The 19,519-nt window shown below is 42.1% G+C and overlaps 1 protein-coding gene across 1 annotated transcript; it reads right to left on the reverse strand.

Annotated features, from left to right (window-relative positions):
- Positions 1–3,381: 3,381 nt before the first annotated feature.
- BBS5 (Bardet-Biedl syndrome 5) lies at positions 3,382–18,643 on the reverse strand. The gene is made up of 12 exons (XM_072121781.1): positions 18,470–18,643; positions 14,419–14,501; positions 14,228–14,293; positions 14,037–14,086; positions 12,588–12,715; positions 11,060–11,195; positions 9,340–9,435; positions 8,251–8,313; positions 7,015–7,149; positions 5,004–5,087; positions 3,989–4,012; positions 3,382–3,886 (listed from the first exon to the last, which is right to left on the reverse strand). Exons 1-12 carry the CDS (start codon positions 18,529–18,531, stop codon positions 3,785–3,787), a joined length of 1,029 nt encoding a protein of 342 aa, XP_071977882.1. The 5' UTR covers positions 18,532–18,643; the 3' UTR covers positions 3,382–3,784.
- Between the last annotated feature and the right edge of the window lie 876 nt (positions 18,644–19,519).

Raw genomic sequence — 19,519 nt, forward strand, 5'->3', positions numbered from 1 at the left:
CAGCAAATATTTAGAAACCTCAATTGTCACTGGGCCAAAAAAAAAAATTGTATCTGTAGTTACAATTATAAAATATACAGTTCCGACTTACATACAAATTCAAACCTACAGAACCTATACAGTTCCGACTTACATACAAATACAAACCTACAGAACCTATCCTGTACGTAACTCGGGTACTGCTTGTAGTGTGTTTCTGGATCTATGTGTCCCTGGTTTTTCATGCTGGATTTTGATGGTACTATTATCTACTACTAGTCTATTGAAATGTATTTTTTCTTTCTCAGTCTTGAAATTTAATTTCCACTGCAGTTTATCACAGAGGCGATAATGCTCCGCTATAATTCGTCTCATTACAGATAACATCAGTGCAGGATGCACTCCATCGATGTACAGCGTTGTCCTTCTGGGGTTTTTGCACCCATTGAATCAGATAATGCACCAAAAAATACCAGATTCTGTGAATGTCAGTAAAGTGAGATTGTAGACAATGGACATAGAAGTGTTAGATTCTGCATCAAATTTTTAACAATGTGCATCAATTTGGCGACACAGAAGGGCATTTATCTTAGGAGTAAAGAATATGGAAACCTTCAGAACTTCTAAAAAAAAAAAAAAAGGAAATAGTGTATTTACTAAATAAAATCTATGCACTAGTATGTGAAAGTAGTGAGCATCTAGAAGATTCTGGCTGCGGATTGTCACACCCCTGCTGCGCCACGCTGGGACAGTCAGCTGCTAAAACAACAGCTGAGCAAAGATCTCGGTTGTCTGGGAGCCCACGTATAGCTGAGCACATGTTACATGGGGATCTATATACAGGACTCCATTCTCTCCCTATGATAAATGCTAAATATAGGACAGAGCAGCAAACATCTGACCTCAATCCTTGCCCCAATCTACCACCTGCATGGTTTACACATGGTTAATCGTATGCATTGTATGACTGGTAAAGGAACATGAAATACTAGAAATAGATAATTCACAAATGTGAAAGATGTTTTATATAAAAATGGGATATGTGTGACCTAATATTGTCCTTTTGGCATCCACTTCATACAGCCGTACACTGAAGCAACATGGAAGGATTTCAGGATGGACATAAAGGGGCTTATTTACTAAGGGCAGTCTTACACTTATTGTGGGAGCTAGTTGGTGGGGCGGCTTGCACTTTCTTCGGACTGTTCACGTTTTTCAGGATTTGCGCAGCTTTCACAGGTATTAAACAGGGGTTTGTGCTGGGATTGTGTCGCACACGAGCGGATTTTGGCGCAGTTGCGCCGGCTTCCATGCGACAGAAATCGTGAGGGCGGGCCGTCGGACGATCCGACTGATTCACATTGTGAAACAAGACAATGCACTTACATGCACCGGTAAGAAGAAGGTGAACTCCTCCCATGAAATGTTCATATTCTCTAGATAGTTGTATCATAGTATAGTATATAAGGCTGGAAGGAGACGCAAGTCCATCAAATCCAACCTTTAAGAATTAAATAAATGTTTTATCCCCATAACCCGTGATATTTTTGCTCTCCAGAAAGGCATCCAGGCCTCTCTTGAACATGTACATAGAGTCCGCCATAACAACCTCCTGCGGCAGAGAGTTCCATAGTCTCACTGCTCTTACAGTAAAGAACCTTTGTCTATGGTGATGGTAAAATCGCCTCTCCTCTAGGTGTAGAGGATGCCCCCTTGTCCTGGTCACAGGCCTAGGTATAAAAAGATCTTTGGAGAGATCCTTGTACTGTCCGTTCAGGTATTTGTACATTGTAATGAGGTCTCCCCTCAGTCGTCTTTTTTCTAAACTGAATAATCCCAAATTTTTTAATCTGTCATTGTATTCTAGTTCCCCCATTCCCCTAATAATCCTGGTTGCTCTCCTCTGCACCTGTTCCAGCTCTACTATATCCTTTTTATACAGCGGTTCCCAAAACTGTACACAATATTCCATGTGTGGTCTGACCAGGGATTTGTATAAAGGCAGAACTATGTCTTTATCATGAGAATCTATTCCTCTCTTGATACATCCCATAATTTTATTTGCTTTAGCAGCCGCCTCCTGGCTCTGGTCACTAAAATTAAGTTTACCATCCACCAATACCCCCAAGTCCTTTTCAGCTTCAGTTTTATTAAGTAATTGACCGTTTAGAACATATGTGGGGGCATTTATGGGGACATAAATACCTGTAATAGTGCTATGGGCAATGGGATGCGTAAGGTCTCATGAACCTGGGTGAGCCCATGGCCCAGTGGAGAGGGGGTAACACTGCTCGCCCCTCCCCTCTTCATAGGCAGCGGGGCACCCAAGTAAATTGGGCCAAAAAGTGGACCTGCTTTATCCCTTGCAGTGCAGCTACCCAACTGGTTCACATTGTGGTGCAACACTGTGTGCTGACCGTACTATGACCGGGTGTAACACACCTCTAAGGGGACTTTGATTTGACCACATTTTCTGTAACCAGATCACAGCCCCCAATATGGTTGTGTGCACGGGATGTAAGCCAGGCTCCTCCGCCATAACCTCTCGTGTCTCATCATCCACTTCCTGTCCACATGGTACATTCCACTGCAACCACATGCCCAAAATGGGCCAGATTACATAGTGTTAATACTCTATGGCGGGCATTTATCATGCCAGTTATCTGTTGAACAAGGCTTGATAAAGTCCCAATTTTTAAATTGCAACTTGTTAATAGTTTCCCGCCCCTCACGCTACTTTTCTGAAAAAGTAGATGAGGCAGAAAACAGAAACAGGATGCAGCTGAAATCTACACCAGGCCAGGCCTGTATGCTACATAGGTAAGAGGCCAGAACCTCTCAGTAAATCTTAAGTCTTTATATTAACTTTTGGGGTTGACTTAGGGGCAGGCTGGTATACATTTATCCCACTGACCTTTATTAAGAATTCTCCAGAGTTATCCTGATCCTCCTGCATGGCCCTGCTGTCCCTGGTCCCTCTTCCATGTCCTCATGGCTGTCTGTGCTGTCTCACTCACTGAGTAACACGTGATCTTCTTCCCGTCCATCATCCGTGCTCCCGCATTGCAGTCCACCCAGCTGAGCGCGCAGGGCCGGCGTATCTACACACAAAGAAGATGGCGCCTGCTGATCCTGTCGATATAAATATAAATATATATATGTCGATATAAATATATATATAATATATATAAATACCAAGGGACCAGAGACCAGATTACAGGTGAGTATGTTTTATCACCCACAACCTGGAACAGGGCACATAGTCGCTAGTTTAGAACAACAGGCACATAGGAGGACAATTTTAATGTCAATCTCCAAAATGTATTTCAGCCTTTGTGTTGCATGAATGTTATCCATGGAAAATGTTTTTAGGTGCAATTAAAAAAAAATAACAAACAAATCCTATTTATTTCAAAGTTTTTATTTTGAAGAAATATTAAATTACATTATAACCAGGAAAAAAAAAATCTATTGTGTATTTAATAACATTTTTTCAAAATGATGGGAGGGGCACAATATGCAAATAGTATAGAATAGAAATGTAGTAAATATTTTTTCTATATACAAAATAAAACTGGGTGCTATAGAATATGTAATAAATACATAAATAGATTATTGGACATGTACAAAGGTGCCTTATACCATAGTAGTACAAGGTGTACAGGATCAGAATATGTGAGACTAATGTCACACATAGTCACTGATGACAGCTACTTGTAGAACTAGTAAGAAATCTTTACAAATGACATAAGATTTACTGTTATAGTCTTTGGATATCTCAAGACCTGGAAAATAAAAAAAAGAGTTAGCTCATGACATCCCATAATCCTTGAAGAGTGAATCCGTCCTTTAGCTTCTCAATGGCGAGGCCAAGCTCTTCACAGTAGATTGGTTCACGATCTTGTTGCTGATCAGATAAAAAAAAAAAAAAAAAAAAAAAAAGGTTTATTACTTATATAGTTAAATCGGGTGAAATATTATTTGACTGTATGTCAAAAACTTACGGTACCTTGTTTCCATCTGCAAAATAAGCCTGAAAAATGTAAAAGAAAAAAACCTGCATTAGAATAATATTAATGTGTACATTCCATAGCAGAACACATTTTAATAAGGAAAGTTCTATAAGGCCTCCTGCACATGATGGCGTGTGTAATATCGGCCGAAACAGGGGAAAATGATCCAGTTTGTGGCCAGGAGGGCATTAGTGGATGTGCACCGCGCACCCTGTCCACGTCTATAAAAATGATTGGCTGCAGCCCAAATCGTAGAAATGGGACCTAGTCTATAATTTGTGGCTCAGGGTACAGTGAGACATGGTACATACACTGCGCCTCACCGCGACCAAGCTCAATAGACCCCAGTGGGGGGGGGGGGTCGTGAATTAGCAGCCGTTTCTGCGGCTACCTCGAGGCCCCCAAGGACTTCACCAGTGCAGCAACTGCCTTACAAAGAGCCATGGACATAATTGGGAATTGCATGTAGTGGTTTATATCCCCAACGACCTATAGGTAGATATTACAGCTGGGCGCATATGTATTATTCACACCAATAAACGTGGCCCTAGTCACAGCATCCATGCAGGCCTACGGTCACAGCAATAGACACAATAGTCTGTGTGGATGGAATATGGTGCCGCTCTGCCACACGCTCATCACGTGTCACTTTCAGTTATAAAGTGAAAAACAGGAACTAAGATGTTTAACTTTCAACAAAACTTTGCAAATTAATAGTGCAGATATATTATAATTATATTTGTAATAAACTTTGTAAAAAAATCTGTTCCTATGACCTTTTTTCTTTCATATTTAAAGGGAACCTGCCAGTTAAACTAACCCACACTAACTAAACAGATCTTTGACTATCCCTATATTGTTCCTCCCCATGTCTACAAGTTCCACAATCCATTTGTAAAGTTGACTCCTCATCTGTGCATATTCATGTTCTTTTCAGGATTAAATCCGCTCCAATTCTAAAATGTCCAATCTGGGCGAACCCGAATGTGTACCCAGCTTCAAACCACTTACCACAAATGCATCTGTGTGCTCATCTGCTTCTATCTCCACATCATCCTGAACCTGTTCCACGGTCAGCTCCTCCAGAGCCTGGGGCTAAAGATCAGAGAGAGGACATGGGTTTCATGTTCAGACTTCAGAAATTACCTTCTGCATTTGTAACTATTAGTAGTTGCTTTGGTTTACAGATAATAAATTGGGGTCTTCTATTCAGGATACTTAAGTCCCATAACTCCTAATTCCCATCAGTGATGAGAGTCATTACACTGCTCACTGTCTGAGGTGTCAGGCTTAGTAATGAGTGACTGAGGCACAGGCACATTGCCATGAATAAATGACAGCACTGCACTGTGTCATTTTATTTATGGCACAGCTAATCTTCTCCAGGAAACTATACATGTGTATTCTAGAAAGACCTTTAGCGTGATTCATATTGCAGCAATGTGGCCCCTGTGCCAGCAGTTTTATAGAATACACATAAGCCTCCCAGTAATGTCCTGTGTCTATGACAAATGCAGTCACGTACTGCACAAGTTTAATCACATGTAAAGCAGAAGAGACTCATCACCTATGTTAAAAGAAATGACAACCCTTACTTACTCCAAATCATTCTGATATGGGTTTCAGATCTATGATACAAGGTTTACAATAGTGTGAATTAATAAAAGGGGTAATAATCACACAGCGTACAACCAAACCCCCGCTTCTACACTTCCAAACTAAGGCTTCATTCAGCGTTTTTGTAATCCATTGTAAGGATTCTTACAACAAAGGGCTAGAACATATCCTTCTGTAAGCTCATACAGTGGTATATGTCGTCCTATTCCTCCCATCCCCCCTGGAAGCAGCTGCCAGTGATTGGTGGCTGACGATGTTCAGGTTGTATTCTCCAGTGATGTCAGGGTCCTTATATGGACAGTTACATCACTGGAGATTTCCCCGAGTGTACGTTTAGCAGAGGTGGGGGATGGATGCAATACTTTGCATCCATCCCTCATCGCCTCCAAAGGCCTCTGCCAAGAGTATATGTTGCTCAGCAGTAGGGAGCTGTGTTTTCCACAGTATAAACATATACTGTGCAGAGAGAGGCAAAAAGGATGCCACAGTCTGCCAGTATATGCCTGTGTATTTGCTTACTGTATAGACTGAGCATAAATGTGATATGGATGTAGCCTAATATGGTCTCTGTTTTCCTGCTTCAGCGAAGACAAATCAACGATTTAACTGCAACAATCTGCAGGATGTAATGCTGATGTATTATCGGTGGAGTAGAAAGAACCGAGAACACTGCGGACCAGAGAAGCACTGGCAATGTTTGGATGAATATTCACTCCAGCTGAACAGCAAACATCTTAAAAAGGGGTTGACGACTCGACAACAAATTTACAACCTGTGTTGGGAGCCCCATGGATCATGAGAATGCGACTCTGTTGTGCCCAAAAGCAAAAATGTGGGTCCATTGTACCCCAAATGAATAGATCAACTGTTCTGTTCATCTCCATGGCAATAATGGAGTTAGCAGAGCACTGTACTCAGCTACATTAATCAGTGCCATGGCATGCTCGACCTTCCAATACATTCACTTGGGGTAAAATGGATGCCTAATATTGTGATTCAAACTTTAAAATCACAGCATCTTTTTTGGAGGAAGCTTGAGCCTTCTAAAAAGAGTTTCCAGACCTACAGTCACCAAGGTTTGATTAAGTGGAAGCTCAATCTAAAATCTTGCTGTGACACAGGAGGTACAAAAATTACGGTATGTATGTTGGCAAACAATGGGTGCTGAGACATCCGGTGCTGATGCACTGGATCTAGGCTTCTTCTATGCTTCAGTATTGAATAATACTGTAACCTACCGTCAGGGTTGTAATTTCCCAAATATAAAAAAGATTCTCTCAATGCAGGAATTGTAGAAATTAGCAAATCAGATCATAAGCAAATGATATGACTGTATGATATCACAAACCTCTTTGATGATTTCAATTAACCATTAAGAACAATTCAAAAGAAAATAACAAGTTACCTTTTCTTCCATCTCATACTCTACTCCAAATATAGGACTGGCAGAGTAGACTCTGTGCAGCGAATTGATCTCTTTCACAGAATCCTGGAGCTTCTCCACTGGATCAATTTTGAAGCCGAGTACATACCCGCCACTCTACACCAATGGGAAAGAGCACAAAACTGATGAGTATAATGCATTGAGTTAGTGCATGAAACAAAAGCTTTAAAAAAGTGTTATTAAAGCTAAACAATAAGAGAAACTGAGTCATAAATGGAGATCTGAATGTTAGATAAAACCAGATTTATTACATAAAAATATTCCTTGTCCCTATTATTCTCTCAATGCATCCTCTAGCCAACAGGTAGTGGAATAAGCTGGGGCTGTAGTGTCTGTGCCCGGGTCCTCCCAGCTCTGTAAACTCTGTTTATGTGGCGTCAGGACTTCACCATTTAATATTTGTGCAGATGGGCCATTAATAGTAGGCCCCATATTTTTTGGACTATAAGACTTACCTACTATAAGACGCGTCGCAGGAAAAATATATTTTAAAATTCCCTGTTGGTCACACACAATCATAACACACCCAGCACTGCTACATCTATTCACACACAGCTCTTCTACATACAGGTCTGCTGTATATATTCACTCACATGAACACAGTCAGCACAATTACGTCCACTCAATCATACACAGACAGCTCTTTTTTCATATCAAGTCTCAATATCTTCTCTGGCCCCAATCCTAGCAGCATGTAAGGGTTACAGGACCTTGCAGTGATGCAGGACATGCTTATGACATCACTCAAGATCCTGTAGTATTTCTCATGTCGGGACAACAGGGGGAGGGAGAGCAGTGTAGAGGCTCGTAGAGGCTCTGCTCTCCCTGAGATCGGATGAGATGCTTTATCAGCACTTCACCCGATCTCCAGGACAGCGTCCAGGAGGATCTGGCAGTGCTGGATCTTCCTGACCTTCAGATTATAAAACAATGTGTGTTATAGGTCTCTAAATGGCAGCTATAAAAAACACTGGTTTGAATTTAGCCTAAGCGGCTATGGTGTTCATGCAAGCATTTTAGCCCCTAATGGTATATGGTCAGTCCAGATGTCGGAAGTCAAAACAATATCAATGTGATTCTTCAGATAGATCCGTCATGATAAAGTTCTCCAAAGTCCATGTAATTCTTTCATTTTTGTTATATACAGTTAGTGTGGCTGCATATATAATCAATGCAAGATACTTGGCAATAACTTACCTGCTGGGAACTTTCAATCACAAGAGCTAAGCCAAACTTTGAGTCTCTTATCTTTATGGAACGCTAGTATAAAAACAAAACAAAAACAAGAGCTACATATCACAGCTCAGTCCCAAGGACAACTTGTAGGTCTCTTTATTCTATGCATCAGAATCAAGGTCCTATAGTGTCCTGTAACAAACTCACTCTATACTACATATCTGGACCCTTTGTGTTTATTTTCATTGTCAATGGCAAGACCGAAATAGAAGGGGTAAAGCTACATCTAAAGATTTCTGCTTTGTTTGACCAAAAATCCTAATGTGGTTGGATGTCAAGTTACAAGCGTCCACTATAAGGTTGCGGTCACACATTCCGCTTGCAATGCGTTTGGAAAGCATGGTTTTATGTATTTCCTATGAAACACAGGCGATCGGTAACAAGCACCATGTACCACGTAGTTTGTATTGTTTACATGCAAAACACATGGGGGCTCATTTAATAAGTGTTGCACTGTGCACCTTTTTCGGGGATTACATGGCTTGCACAGAGAACACTGGGATTGTGGCGCACGCAATCCTTTTTTGGGCGCAGCTGCGCTGGCTTTCATGTGACACAATTTAGGGCGATCTGACTGATTCGGCCTGTGCGCAGGATTTAACTTTCAAATTGTGTTGCAAGCCCGAGCACTAACATGCAGCACTAAAAAGATGGTGAACTCTGTCGGACCTGAGCAGGGAAGCAACACATGCAGGATATCGGACGCACGATCTTAGTGAATAGCGGCAGAGTGCATTATAGTCGGACAAGCACCCGGTGACCGGGTAGGTAAATGTGCCCCATGGTGCTAGTTACCAATCGCCTTAGTTTCAAAGGAAACGCAGATGCGATCGACATAGGACCCCCCACCTTCCAGAATGTGTGACTGCACCCTGTAACTCACATGTCACTTTGTGCACTCACAAGTTGTGCACCGGTAAGTTGCAGGAAAAAATAACACATATTCAGTTCTGTTCCACTACATGACAAAAGTTTCTGTGTAGCCCTAACCTAAACTGACATGTGATCAGATTTGCCACTTTTAAAATCAAGAAAAATTTAGAAACTTACGATTTGCAGGTAAGGTATGCTGACATTAAAGCTGTCATTCATATTGGCATGCCAAACTATCCTGACATTAGTTATAAAGAATGTGCCCAGGTTCCCCTGCAAAAAGAAGTAAAAGAAATATACAAATGAGAAATATAGAAGAGCAAGGGGGAAATATATCCAATGCCGGCGTTTGATGAAGGCCCTGCTGGATACATTAGGAGACCGAAACCACCTTCACTCCCCTCCACACTCACTTAGAATAGAGGTAGCATAAAGGGAAAATAATCACAATGGCTGACGGTTTGCTAGTAATTGTGATTATTTCTGGGCTTGTACACCAGAAAACTGATAAATGTCCTCCACACCAAATGTAAGAACATTGGCTATTACTACATGTACAAGTATGAACATCTATTTTACAAATTAGATGGCAAAACACCTGGTTCCCCAGAATCATTTGACAAAAAAAATGGACCGCAAACTAATGTAATCTGTGTGCTGTCCATTGTTTTTGCAGAACCAACTTCCATTGAATGCTCCAATTTTGTTTTCTAGTGGACTAATTCTGTTGAAGAAAATACAATAAAGGGTCAGTGTGCATTTCATGTATGCCACAAATAGCATACTGAAAACAAAAAAAAAAAACAAAAACCAGATGACTGAGCCCTAACAAACACAAAAAGCATCAGCATCATACAGAACACACATGGCTTATTAGATACTTATAAGCTGCTCCAAATTATCCTGTCTCTGTGCCTCCCTCCTCTCCATACACACGTAATTTGATGGTTTAGCGAGTGGTAGACTACCAAGGCAAATCAAAAGAGATTTCAGAGTTCATTTCAATTTAGGAAGCGGTGAGCAGGAAAAAAAAAAAAATCAATAATGGAAGTGATAGCTGCCAAAATGTGTACTTTATGACATGCTTGCTTCAAAGGACATCTACCACCAGGATGAAGGATTGTAAACCAAGCACACTGACATTCAGGTGTGTGCCCCCTTTGGCAGGATCTTCTTTTAGCTTCTTATTATGCAAATGAGCCAAAGGGGCTTCAGGCTCCATTAACACCTATGGAGCCCAGAGCCCCAGGCTCGTTTGCATAATTTTACATTTAAAAGCCTTTTTTTTGTAAAAAACAGGGAATAAGAAGCTAAAAGAAGATCCTGCCAGAGGGGGCACACACCAGTATGTCAGTGTGCTTGGTTTACAATCCTTCATCATGGTGGTAGATGTCCTTTAATTAAAGATGACTTGGAAAATATATTATTTATTTCTTGCTTGTTGGGAGTAAAGAGAAAACCAGAATTATAAAACATTGGGTGTTCATGTATTAGAAAGCAGCAGTGACATGTATGACTACAGTGTAGGCATTCACATGACAATTGCACTATGTGGGGGATATTTATCAGAAGTGTCTGAAGTAAAACTGTTCTAGTTGCCCCTAGAAACCAATCACAGCTCAGCTTTAATTTTATAAACAGCTGTGGGAATATGAAAGCTGAGCTCTGAATGGTTGCCATAGGAAACTAGAACAGTTCTGCTCTCAGACACTTCTGATAAATCTCCCCTATGGTCTCTGTGTGGCCTCTGGGTCTTCTCAGTTTCATGGTTCTTTAAATTAGAAAAAAATGTCTGGAAATTTACACCAGTGGAAAAAAGGATCAACCCTATGTCCAATTACTGGAGCTCTGAAAAGACACAGCTTTGGTAATTATTCTATATCGTTACATGTATTACCTGGTCACTAGATAGGTTCCACACTCCATTGATTTTGTCATAAACCTGTTCCCTGGGAAGAAGTCTTAGTTGCTTATTTTGGATAAGTGCCCCTCTAAGTTTAAGATCTCGATACATCTTAGATGTTTCATAAGCTCTATGGAAATACAAAAGTATAATTGTTAAAAATGAAAATACAAAAACAAAACAACTACCAGATTTTCTGGTTCAACTAAAAAAAGGCCAAATAGACCCCCCACATAAAGATCTGATCCTGTGGACCAAATGCAGCACAGCAGCCAAAGGGTGAATTCACACAAAAAGTATGGAGCAAAAACAGTACAAAACAGTTTAAAAGACCCGACTAAACGTAGTACACAAAAACAGAACCGTGGGTAGGTAATGAGCTTCAAACTTGGTACTTCCTTTCTAAATCCTAGAACTTTAAATGGAACAAAGACAGACCTGGGACACTTTGACTATGTAGGGGGATCTATATGTCCTATGCTGTAAATGTAAATGTGAACATGTCCAATACCCTATGAACGCTACAAGAATATATTCACACAGCGGATAAGTTGCAATTTTTATTCTGATGGGCCCATTCATCTGAACAGTAAGTGTGGGGGGATATCCCTGACAAACCAAGCAGTTTTGAGAGTTGATTTTCATCTAAATACAACCTTTCAAGGAATAACAGAGGCCAAGTTTGGTTTCACACAAGCAAGGGACATGCGGAGTTCATTTCAGCTGCTCAGCATTCGGGCCATTTAATCCCGAACACTTGTTATGTCTAGGGGATGAGGGGACCATATTTTACATGTACAGGCAGTCCCCTACTTAAGGACACCAGACTTACAGATGACCCCTAGTTACAGACGGATCCCTCTGCCTACTGTGGCCTCTGGTGAAGATCTCTGTTCTATGTTACCATAGCCCCAGACTGCAATGATCAGCTGTAAGGTGTCAGTAATGAAGCTTTATTGATAATTCTTGGTCCCACTACAGCAAAAAATCAAATTTTGTTTGGAGCTACAATTATAAAATATACAGTTTCGATTAACATACAAATTCAACTTAAGAACAAACCTATGGAACCTATCTTGTACGTAACCTGGGGACTGCCTGTAATTTGGCGGTTTTATTGACAAAAGAATAACTTTGTAAAAGTGCTGAAGGCGCTCAGGCCGACGGTTCGGTTAATCCACACCCCTGTAGCCTCTGCCGATAATTAGCATATTAGATTGATAAAGTGTAGTTTAGTTTATTTTAGGAATAGTTAAAAATAGATTTGGGCTTAGCATGTTACTATAAGCATTCCACCATATTAAACTTAATAGGTAGAATTCTGATGGTAGGTTTCCTTTAAGTGTGGTTAAATAATATAGTCGTAGTGAATAATACTTGATTTGAGTTCAAGATTTGTGTTCAAGTGAAAGTGTTCTAAATTTTCAGGCAGTAATTCCTTTAAGTGTGGTGCAGTTTTCATGTTTAAGTGCTTGTTAAATGTCGAATGTTTGAACTGTAGGAAAATAACATATAGAATTACCTATGTACAGCAATAACCGAAGTGAAGAGCCGTGGACTGCCCGGTACCACATTTGTGAATATGAACTCAAAGCGAGTGTTGTTGCATTTTGTCAGTATGTACAGCGCTTCGGTCTGGCCACGCAATTTCTAAAGAAGAGTTAAAAATGGCAAAAATATGTAGTCACAAGGCTTAAAAACATAAAAACATGACTATACATCTAGGTGTAACTATTCACCTCTCATCGCTCCTCATCTACTTGCGCTAATCTGGGTCCTGATTCTGGCACATACTACCCATATCAAGACCTAGACAAGAATGGTGCCCGGAGCAGTCAGTACAGTGGGCGAGTAATCACTGTTCCTGGGTCCATGTCTGTTCTGGGAACGACTTTGCTCTGGGTCCTGAGCCGAGCAGCAGGAGAGGACCCAGAAACGGTGAGTACATGTCAGAAGTACTGACTACAATTCAGGCTCCTGCAGCAATGAACGCACCCATCAGTGATCACTCATGTGTTTTTGCCTGGTAGAAGGGTATGGGGCCTATGGGCCGTAACTTACCCATTACTGCTGGAGTGACCAATGGGCCAAGATTGTGATATTTTCTTTATAATAGTAAGACAATGCCCCATGCTAAAATCATTTAAACCTCTAAGCCTAGAAAAGGGTAGAATCCAATCACGGATTTGACTCTGTACATTCATCATCAGAGTATACACCACAGTTATGGGCAGTCTGTATTCTTATAATGGAAGAGTACCAGCTCACTCGCTATAGTTTGAACCTGTGCCCGGATCTCCTATCTGCATGAGGCATTAAATTCCAGAAAAGAAACAAACCGTAATCCAGCATCGGTGAAAAACAGTGCCTTGCTTTATTTTTCAATAAAAATTTACATAGAGTGCCAGCCTAGTGAGTCCGGGAGCTGGACACGGAGCTACTATCTTGGGATCGTTTGAAATGTCTGCAGCAGCTGTCAATCTTATATCAGCTGATCGGGGATTGCCACGCACATCTACCTTGCTCCGCCTACGTTTATAGGCTTTTGACACTTATAGTCCATCTGTGATCTCTGTCATTTTCGGAATTTGACAAATATATAAGAATCACTTGTATATATTTATGTTAAATGTATATCTATTTATATATTTTGACTACTGTTTTTATACATGTTACAATGTATACTTTGTAATGTAATTACCGTTCCACCTGGCATATCTACACTACACTAATGCATAAAAGGAGTCAGCTCCGGCACGTGAAACAGGTCGTGGTTGCACCGCCTGAAATGCGTAGACTCAAAGTCCGGATGTATATGCTGAACATGCACTTTTAAAAAATAAAGCAAGGCACAGTTTTTCCCTATGCTGGATCCTGGTTCTTTCTTTTCTGGTAGTCTGTATTCTGCCTGGGATGAAGGAGACACTTGTCGTTGTCTGTACGTAGCTACTGTGGCATTGTGCGTACTTACCGAGTTGGCCGTCCTTGTAGTAATGTTTATTATGCAGTTATATCCAACGGCTGGAAGACAAAAGAAAATAAAGTAACGCAAATACATTGAAACAAACATCACCAATGTTACCTATACCTGACAAATCATACCTGGCGTCTGATTTATTCAGTAAACTATCAACTATATTGAGTGTAAGCCGTAATACATACCGAGGTTAACTCTGGGTAACGCTATTGAATGCCAGATAATTCTCAGATTAGTTACTAAGAGTCTCCCTGAAATTAAAAAAAAAAACAGTTATTGGAATGAGAAAATCTATACAACCATCAATGTGAAGGGCAGGAGTTTACATTCATTAGACCAATACAAATGTCCAAATTTTCAATTATAAAGCAGTTACCTCTGTCCCCGTTGTTCCCCTTGGTGTCTTCAATAGAGTCTAAGCAGTCTATCAGCACTTCTCCCGGTCGCATTTTCATTTGTCTGAAATACAAGGGCACATAAATATTGGGGGGATGATTCATCACAGCTTGTACTGGGGTATAAGCCTTGAAAATGTGCACAGCCAGAAATTGCCCCCCCACCCCCCCTTATATCACCTTCTCACCAAGTGGTCAGGGAGGGGCATGGAGTGGGGCTTACCAGGCCCAGCATTAGTTATAGCCTGCGCCAGTTTCTAATGCAGGTTGTGGCACAATTCTATGCCAGGCAGCAGAAATTATCAGGTTGGAGTATATCTGGCGCAACCTGCAAAGCTCGAGCAACATCAAGCGTTGGCATAAGATGAGCAAGTGCTTTATAAATTCCCCCCTTCCAAATAAGATGTATTGAAAAATAAAACTAGATTGGCCTACATACTCGTCTTAGGCTCAGTTCACACCTGCATCAAGGATACTATAAGGCCGCTTCCACACTTGCGTTTTTCATGCGCGTGCTTTTCACGCGCAGAACTTGCATTGCATTCTGACCCATTGTAATCAATGGGCTTTTTCACACTTGCATTTTTTTTTTCACCTTCTCTACTTTTGCAAGTCACGCACTTGAAAAACGCACCATACAAGTCTATGGAGATGCATCAAAAACGCATTGCACTCTGAGACACACACAAGTGCAATGCATTTTTCACGCATCAATTGCCATAGAAAAGATAGAGCTCAGTCCTGAGTCCATTTCACGCGCATTACCTGCCCGTGAAAAACGCATTGAAATTGCATTGAAAACACACATGAAAAACTGAGACACTGAACAAACTCTGACTGAAAACTGATTGAACTCTGATGCAAAATGTCAGTTTTTCACTGACCAAACCCTGATCGCACCCTGATCAGACCCTGACGTGATCTGCAACTATTAATAGTGGAAAAAAGGACAAAGGGAAGTACAGAATCTACTACTCATAGGTGTGAACCAAGGCTTAAACATTACAATTTCACTTCTGTGTGACATAAGGTACTGGGTAGAACTTTGTAAGTGATTGTTTTATGACATCCTATAGTTACATAGGCTCATGAGAACCAAGTGGCTCCTGATCATTCAATCCCAGGATTTCCAGGATCCTCTCCCCAAGTTACCAGACTGATTAGAGGTTCCCAAATCTGCACATAAACAATAGACAGTACAACAAGACCAGCAGTTAAAGGAAATCTACTATTTGATTTTATGCATTATGATCCAAACATACATTGAGACTGCTGTAGCTACACTGATGCACAAACATATCTTGTTTAATCCCTGAGCTGAGTGGTTTTGCTCTCACTTCTGTGGCTGCTCCAGTGCTTCCCCTAGTACAGTGGTGGCGAACCTATGGCACTGGTGCCAGAGGCGGCACTCGGAGCCCTCTGTGTGGGCACCCGGGCCATCAGCCCAGAATGAAGTTCACCAGACAGGACTCAAAGAATCTTCCTACAGAATCTTCCTACAATATTAGACGAATTTGCCCTCCTCCTTTGAACTGTGTTGGTGTCCTTAGGAGGCTGAACGATTGAAAATTGTCAAAGAAAAAGGAGAAACAAATTACTGCTTAAATTGCTGTGCTGGCACTTTGCAATAAATAAGTGGCTTTTAGTTGAAGTTTGGGCACTCAAGCTCTAAAAGGTTAGCCATCACTGCCCTAGTACATTAGTTATTCACTGCAGGAGAGGATGATGTAATCCCTGGGTTGTAACTGAAGGCAGAATAATCAATTGCTGCAACATCCCCCAGCTGCAGTGTATGAGTGATCCAGCTCAGGTTGAGCTCCATCCTTGTGTAATGTGTTTATGTAGGCAGCCAGCCTAACCCAGCTTTCCCAAGGTCCTGAACCACTCAACTCAGGGATTAACCAAGATATGATCCTGCATCAGTGTGGCTACAGCAGTCTTAAGGTATGTTTGGTTTATAATGCATCAAATCAAATTGTAGGTTTCCTTTAATATTCACGGGGCCATTCAAGCTCTGATCCAATCAGATATCATGGAAGATAAAGATGGCGCAGTTGGATCCTCCTTTTGATGTACATGACTGATCCGGGCCTTCAAGTGTTCAGGAGAGGCAGGCAAAATAGCTGATGGGTAAACTATATAAAGATCACCTTCAAAATGACCATATACTGCAATACACTAGTACTGAAGCATATGGTATGCACGATCAGACCCCCTAAGGTTTCAGTAAAGTCCAAAAGAAGAGTGGGAAAAAAGCGCCTCATGTACACATATGTCTTTAGATGTAAAGACGTCCATCACAAGTTTTGTATTGCATCTAAAAAACAGTACCATTGACAGTATTGGATAATGCAGCTATGTACCTGGTTGCAGGATTTCTCACTGCACTGTAAAAAAAAAAAAAAAAAAAAAAAATAGAACGCCTCCTATTTTTTTTTTTACATTTTGTGCGTTACGGTCTCTCAAGTCAATAGGAGTTAAAAAAAAACGGCCTACATGTGGTGTGGCCCATTGTTGCAGTGGGTTCCCCAGGAGAACAGGTCCCATGGATGCCAGCCCACCATATTTTTAGCAGTACAACGCCGGCTTTGCAGACGAATGCGCGCAGCTACAGAGAGCTGCACTGAAGATGGGCAGGTAGGACGGATGCAAAGGGGGGCACGCCCCAGTAGCCTCCAACCGTAATTTGCATATTTTTAAGGCTATATTCACACTACCGTACGGCAATGGGCACACGGCGTCCTACGGGAGCGGTACAGTGAAGAACACATGCGGCACCGTACAGTCCCGTAGCCGGGAGAAAGATAGGATATGTCCTATCTTTCTCCGGAATTCGGTGCTGTACGCCATATATGCCTGTTGAGAGGGACGGGGGTGAGCAGCGCGGGCCCGCCGTGCTATGGTACGGGGGGGGGGGGGGGGGTCGAGGGGGTCGGAGGGGCACACATTGTGTGAATGTAGCCTAAGTTAACAATTTTCTACATTTTCCCCAAATCTAAGCTAAACAAAGGATGAAGATAATCAGGTCTATAGCGACCAACCATCGGATCTACCTTATTAGAAAATGGCGCAGCTGCAATATTTGTACTTTATTTGGAATTAGCCCCCCCCCCCCCACTGAATATTATTATATTACAAGTTGTCCTGCAGAGAACGGCCTAAAACTGCAATTCAAAATGACCCGTCTGCTACCAGGGGCTTATGTGTACAGCACCAATCATTATTACTACAGGGGATTCCTACATCTACTTGGAGCCTGAAGGAGATTATCTTCTGGACTCCTAATCAGATTATTTCCAAGGACAGTGGAATAACAATGAATTATGTGGTACACCTCCACCACCTCCACCTTCTACCCTTGTGTCTCCAAAAGGTGGACATGATAAGAATTTGGAAAACATGCCCAATAGGGAGAGGATGTATATACAGTAGTGTAACAGCCTGTGAAGTTACAGCACGGAGGGGCTCTGGTAACATGTTACGATTCGTGCTGCAGCGTCACAGCCTCTTATACTGTGCAGAACATTTCCCCCTCCAAATGTGTAAACTTCCAACACGGAGGGTGAAGTGCTAGGAGAGGGGAGACAGTGTAACAGGCAGTAAAGCTACAGCTATGGGAGAGCCCCTCAGGAGCAATCTCCTTAAATTTGTGGGGGAGTGTGTGTCACTAAATATTCAAACATGGTAGTGGGATAGTCACTGGGGGGAGGGCGAGACAGTGTATCAACCTCTGAAGCTCTGATAATATCCCCCAGAGCCCTTCAGAATCATTAGAGAGGATATGAGGGGTTTGTACAATAAATCCACAGGATTCTCCTATTGTTTCCATGTGGAGTCATTGGGGGGCACATTCACATGTGTACACATAATGTGGAGAATTAGGGGTGCTGTCAGCTACAGCCCTGTACAGGACCCCCCACACTGCATCACATGACTAGCGCAGTCACATGACCTCCTTCCTGCAGGGCATGCTGCGACTTTCAGTACTACACCACCAGGGTGACGTGACACTATTTCACCATCCACACTCACTGAGGCGATATGTCAAAGCGGACATCGCGGTCCTCCCACAGCGCATCCAGCACCGACAACATCTCCCGCTGAGGGTCTCCGGCCTGTACGGACACAACCGGGGTGAAGCCTGCTCCGGTTACCACGGCGACCAGGCATCCGCGCACGGAATGAAAATATAACTAGAGCGCATGCGCCAGGCTCGTTGGCGCTCGTGAACGCGGATTAGAAGTGCTAGCGCACATGCGTAGTCCTGCTGTGCCGAATACATTACATTATACACCCTATACTTTTGGCTATGTGCACCTTGCTGTTTTTTCTTCTTCTTCTGATTTTCCCCTGATCAGATGTGATTTTTAATACATCTGAGTTTAGGTCTGTAGTGATTTTAAGACAAATCAATGGGTCTTTTCAGACTTGCTTTATTTTTCACACACACACCCTTTTTTTTAAAATGCGTTTAAATCTCAGCATGCTCTACTCTTGCAAGTCACATATGTGGAAAATGCACCATACAAGTCTAAAGAGATGTAAATGTCTGTATGAGGACAGTGACATCATTGGGAAAAACTCTGAACAGTGATTGGCTGCTGCTAATGTTCACTGCCGATGTGCGCTACTCCTCCCGCTTTCAGGTTGGAGGGGAGGAGTAGGATACTGGGGCTTATTTACTAAGGGTCGTGGATCGCACTTTCGTTGGACTGTTCGCGTGTTTTGGGATTTGCGCAGCTTTGACAGGTAGTTAAAGGGAACCTACCACCACAAATCTACCTATAAAGGTAGATCGTGTGGTAGGTGGATCAATAGGACGTGAGGATAGCCCTTTTAAGGGCTAATCCTCACGTCCCCGCACTTTTTTGGTAAGTTTTATTACACATATATTCAAATTTACTTATGCGGCTACTGGGGCGTGGAGTAGCCGCATCTGTGATTATGCGGGACGGCTACTCCACGCCCCAGTAGCCTCTTTTCTCCTCCTCTTAGCTGCGCGCCCTCGTCCGATGAATCTGCTGTCTGCGCATGCGCAGAACAGCAGGCCCGCGCCTGCGCGGTCACTGCTCCGAAGCCGGA

This window comes from Engystomops pustulosus, chromosome 8 (assembly GCF_040894005.1).
Source record: "Engystomops pustulosus chromosome 8, aEngPut4.maternal, whole genome shotgun sequence".
Lineage (NCBI taxonomy): Eukaryota > Metazoa > Chordata > Amphibia > Anura > Leptodactylidae > Engystomops > Engystomops pustulosus.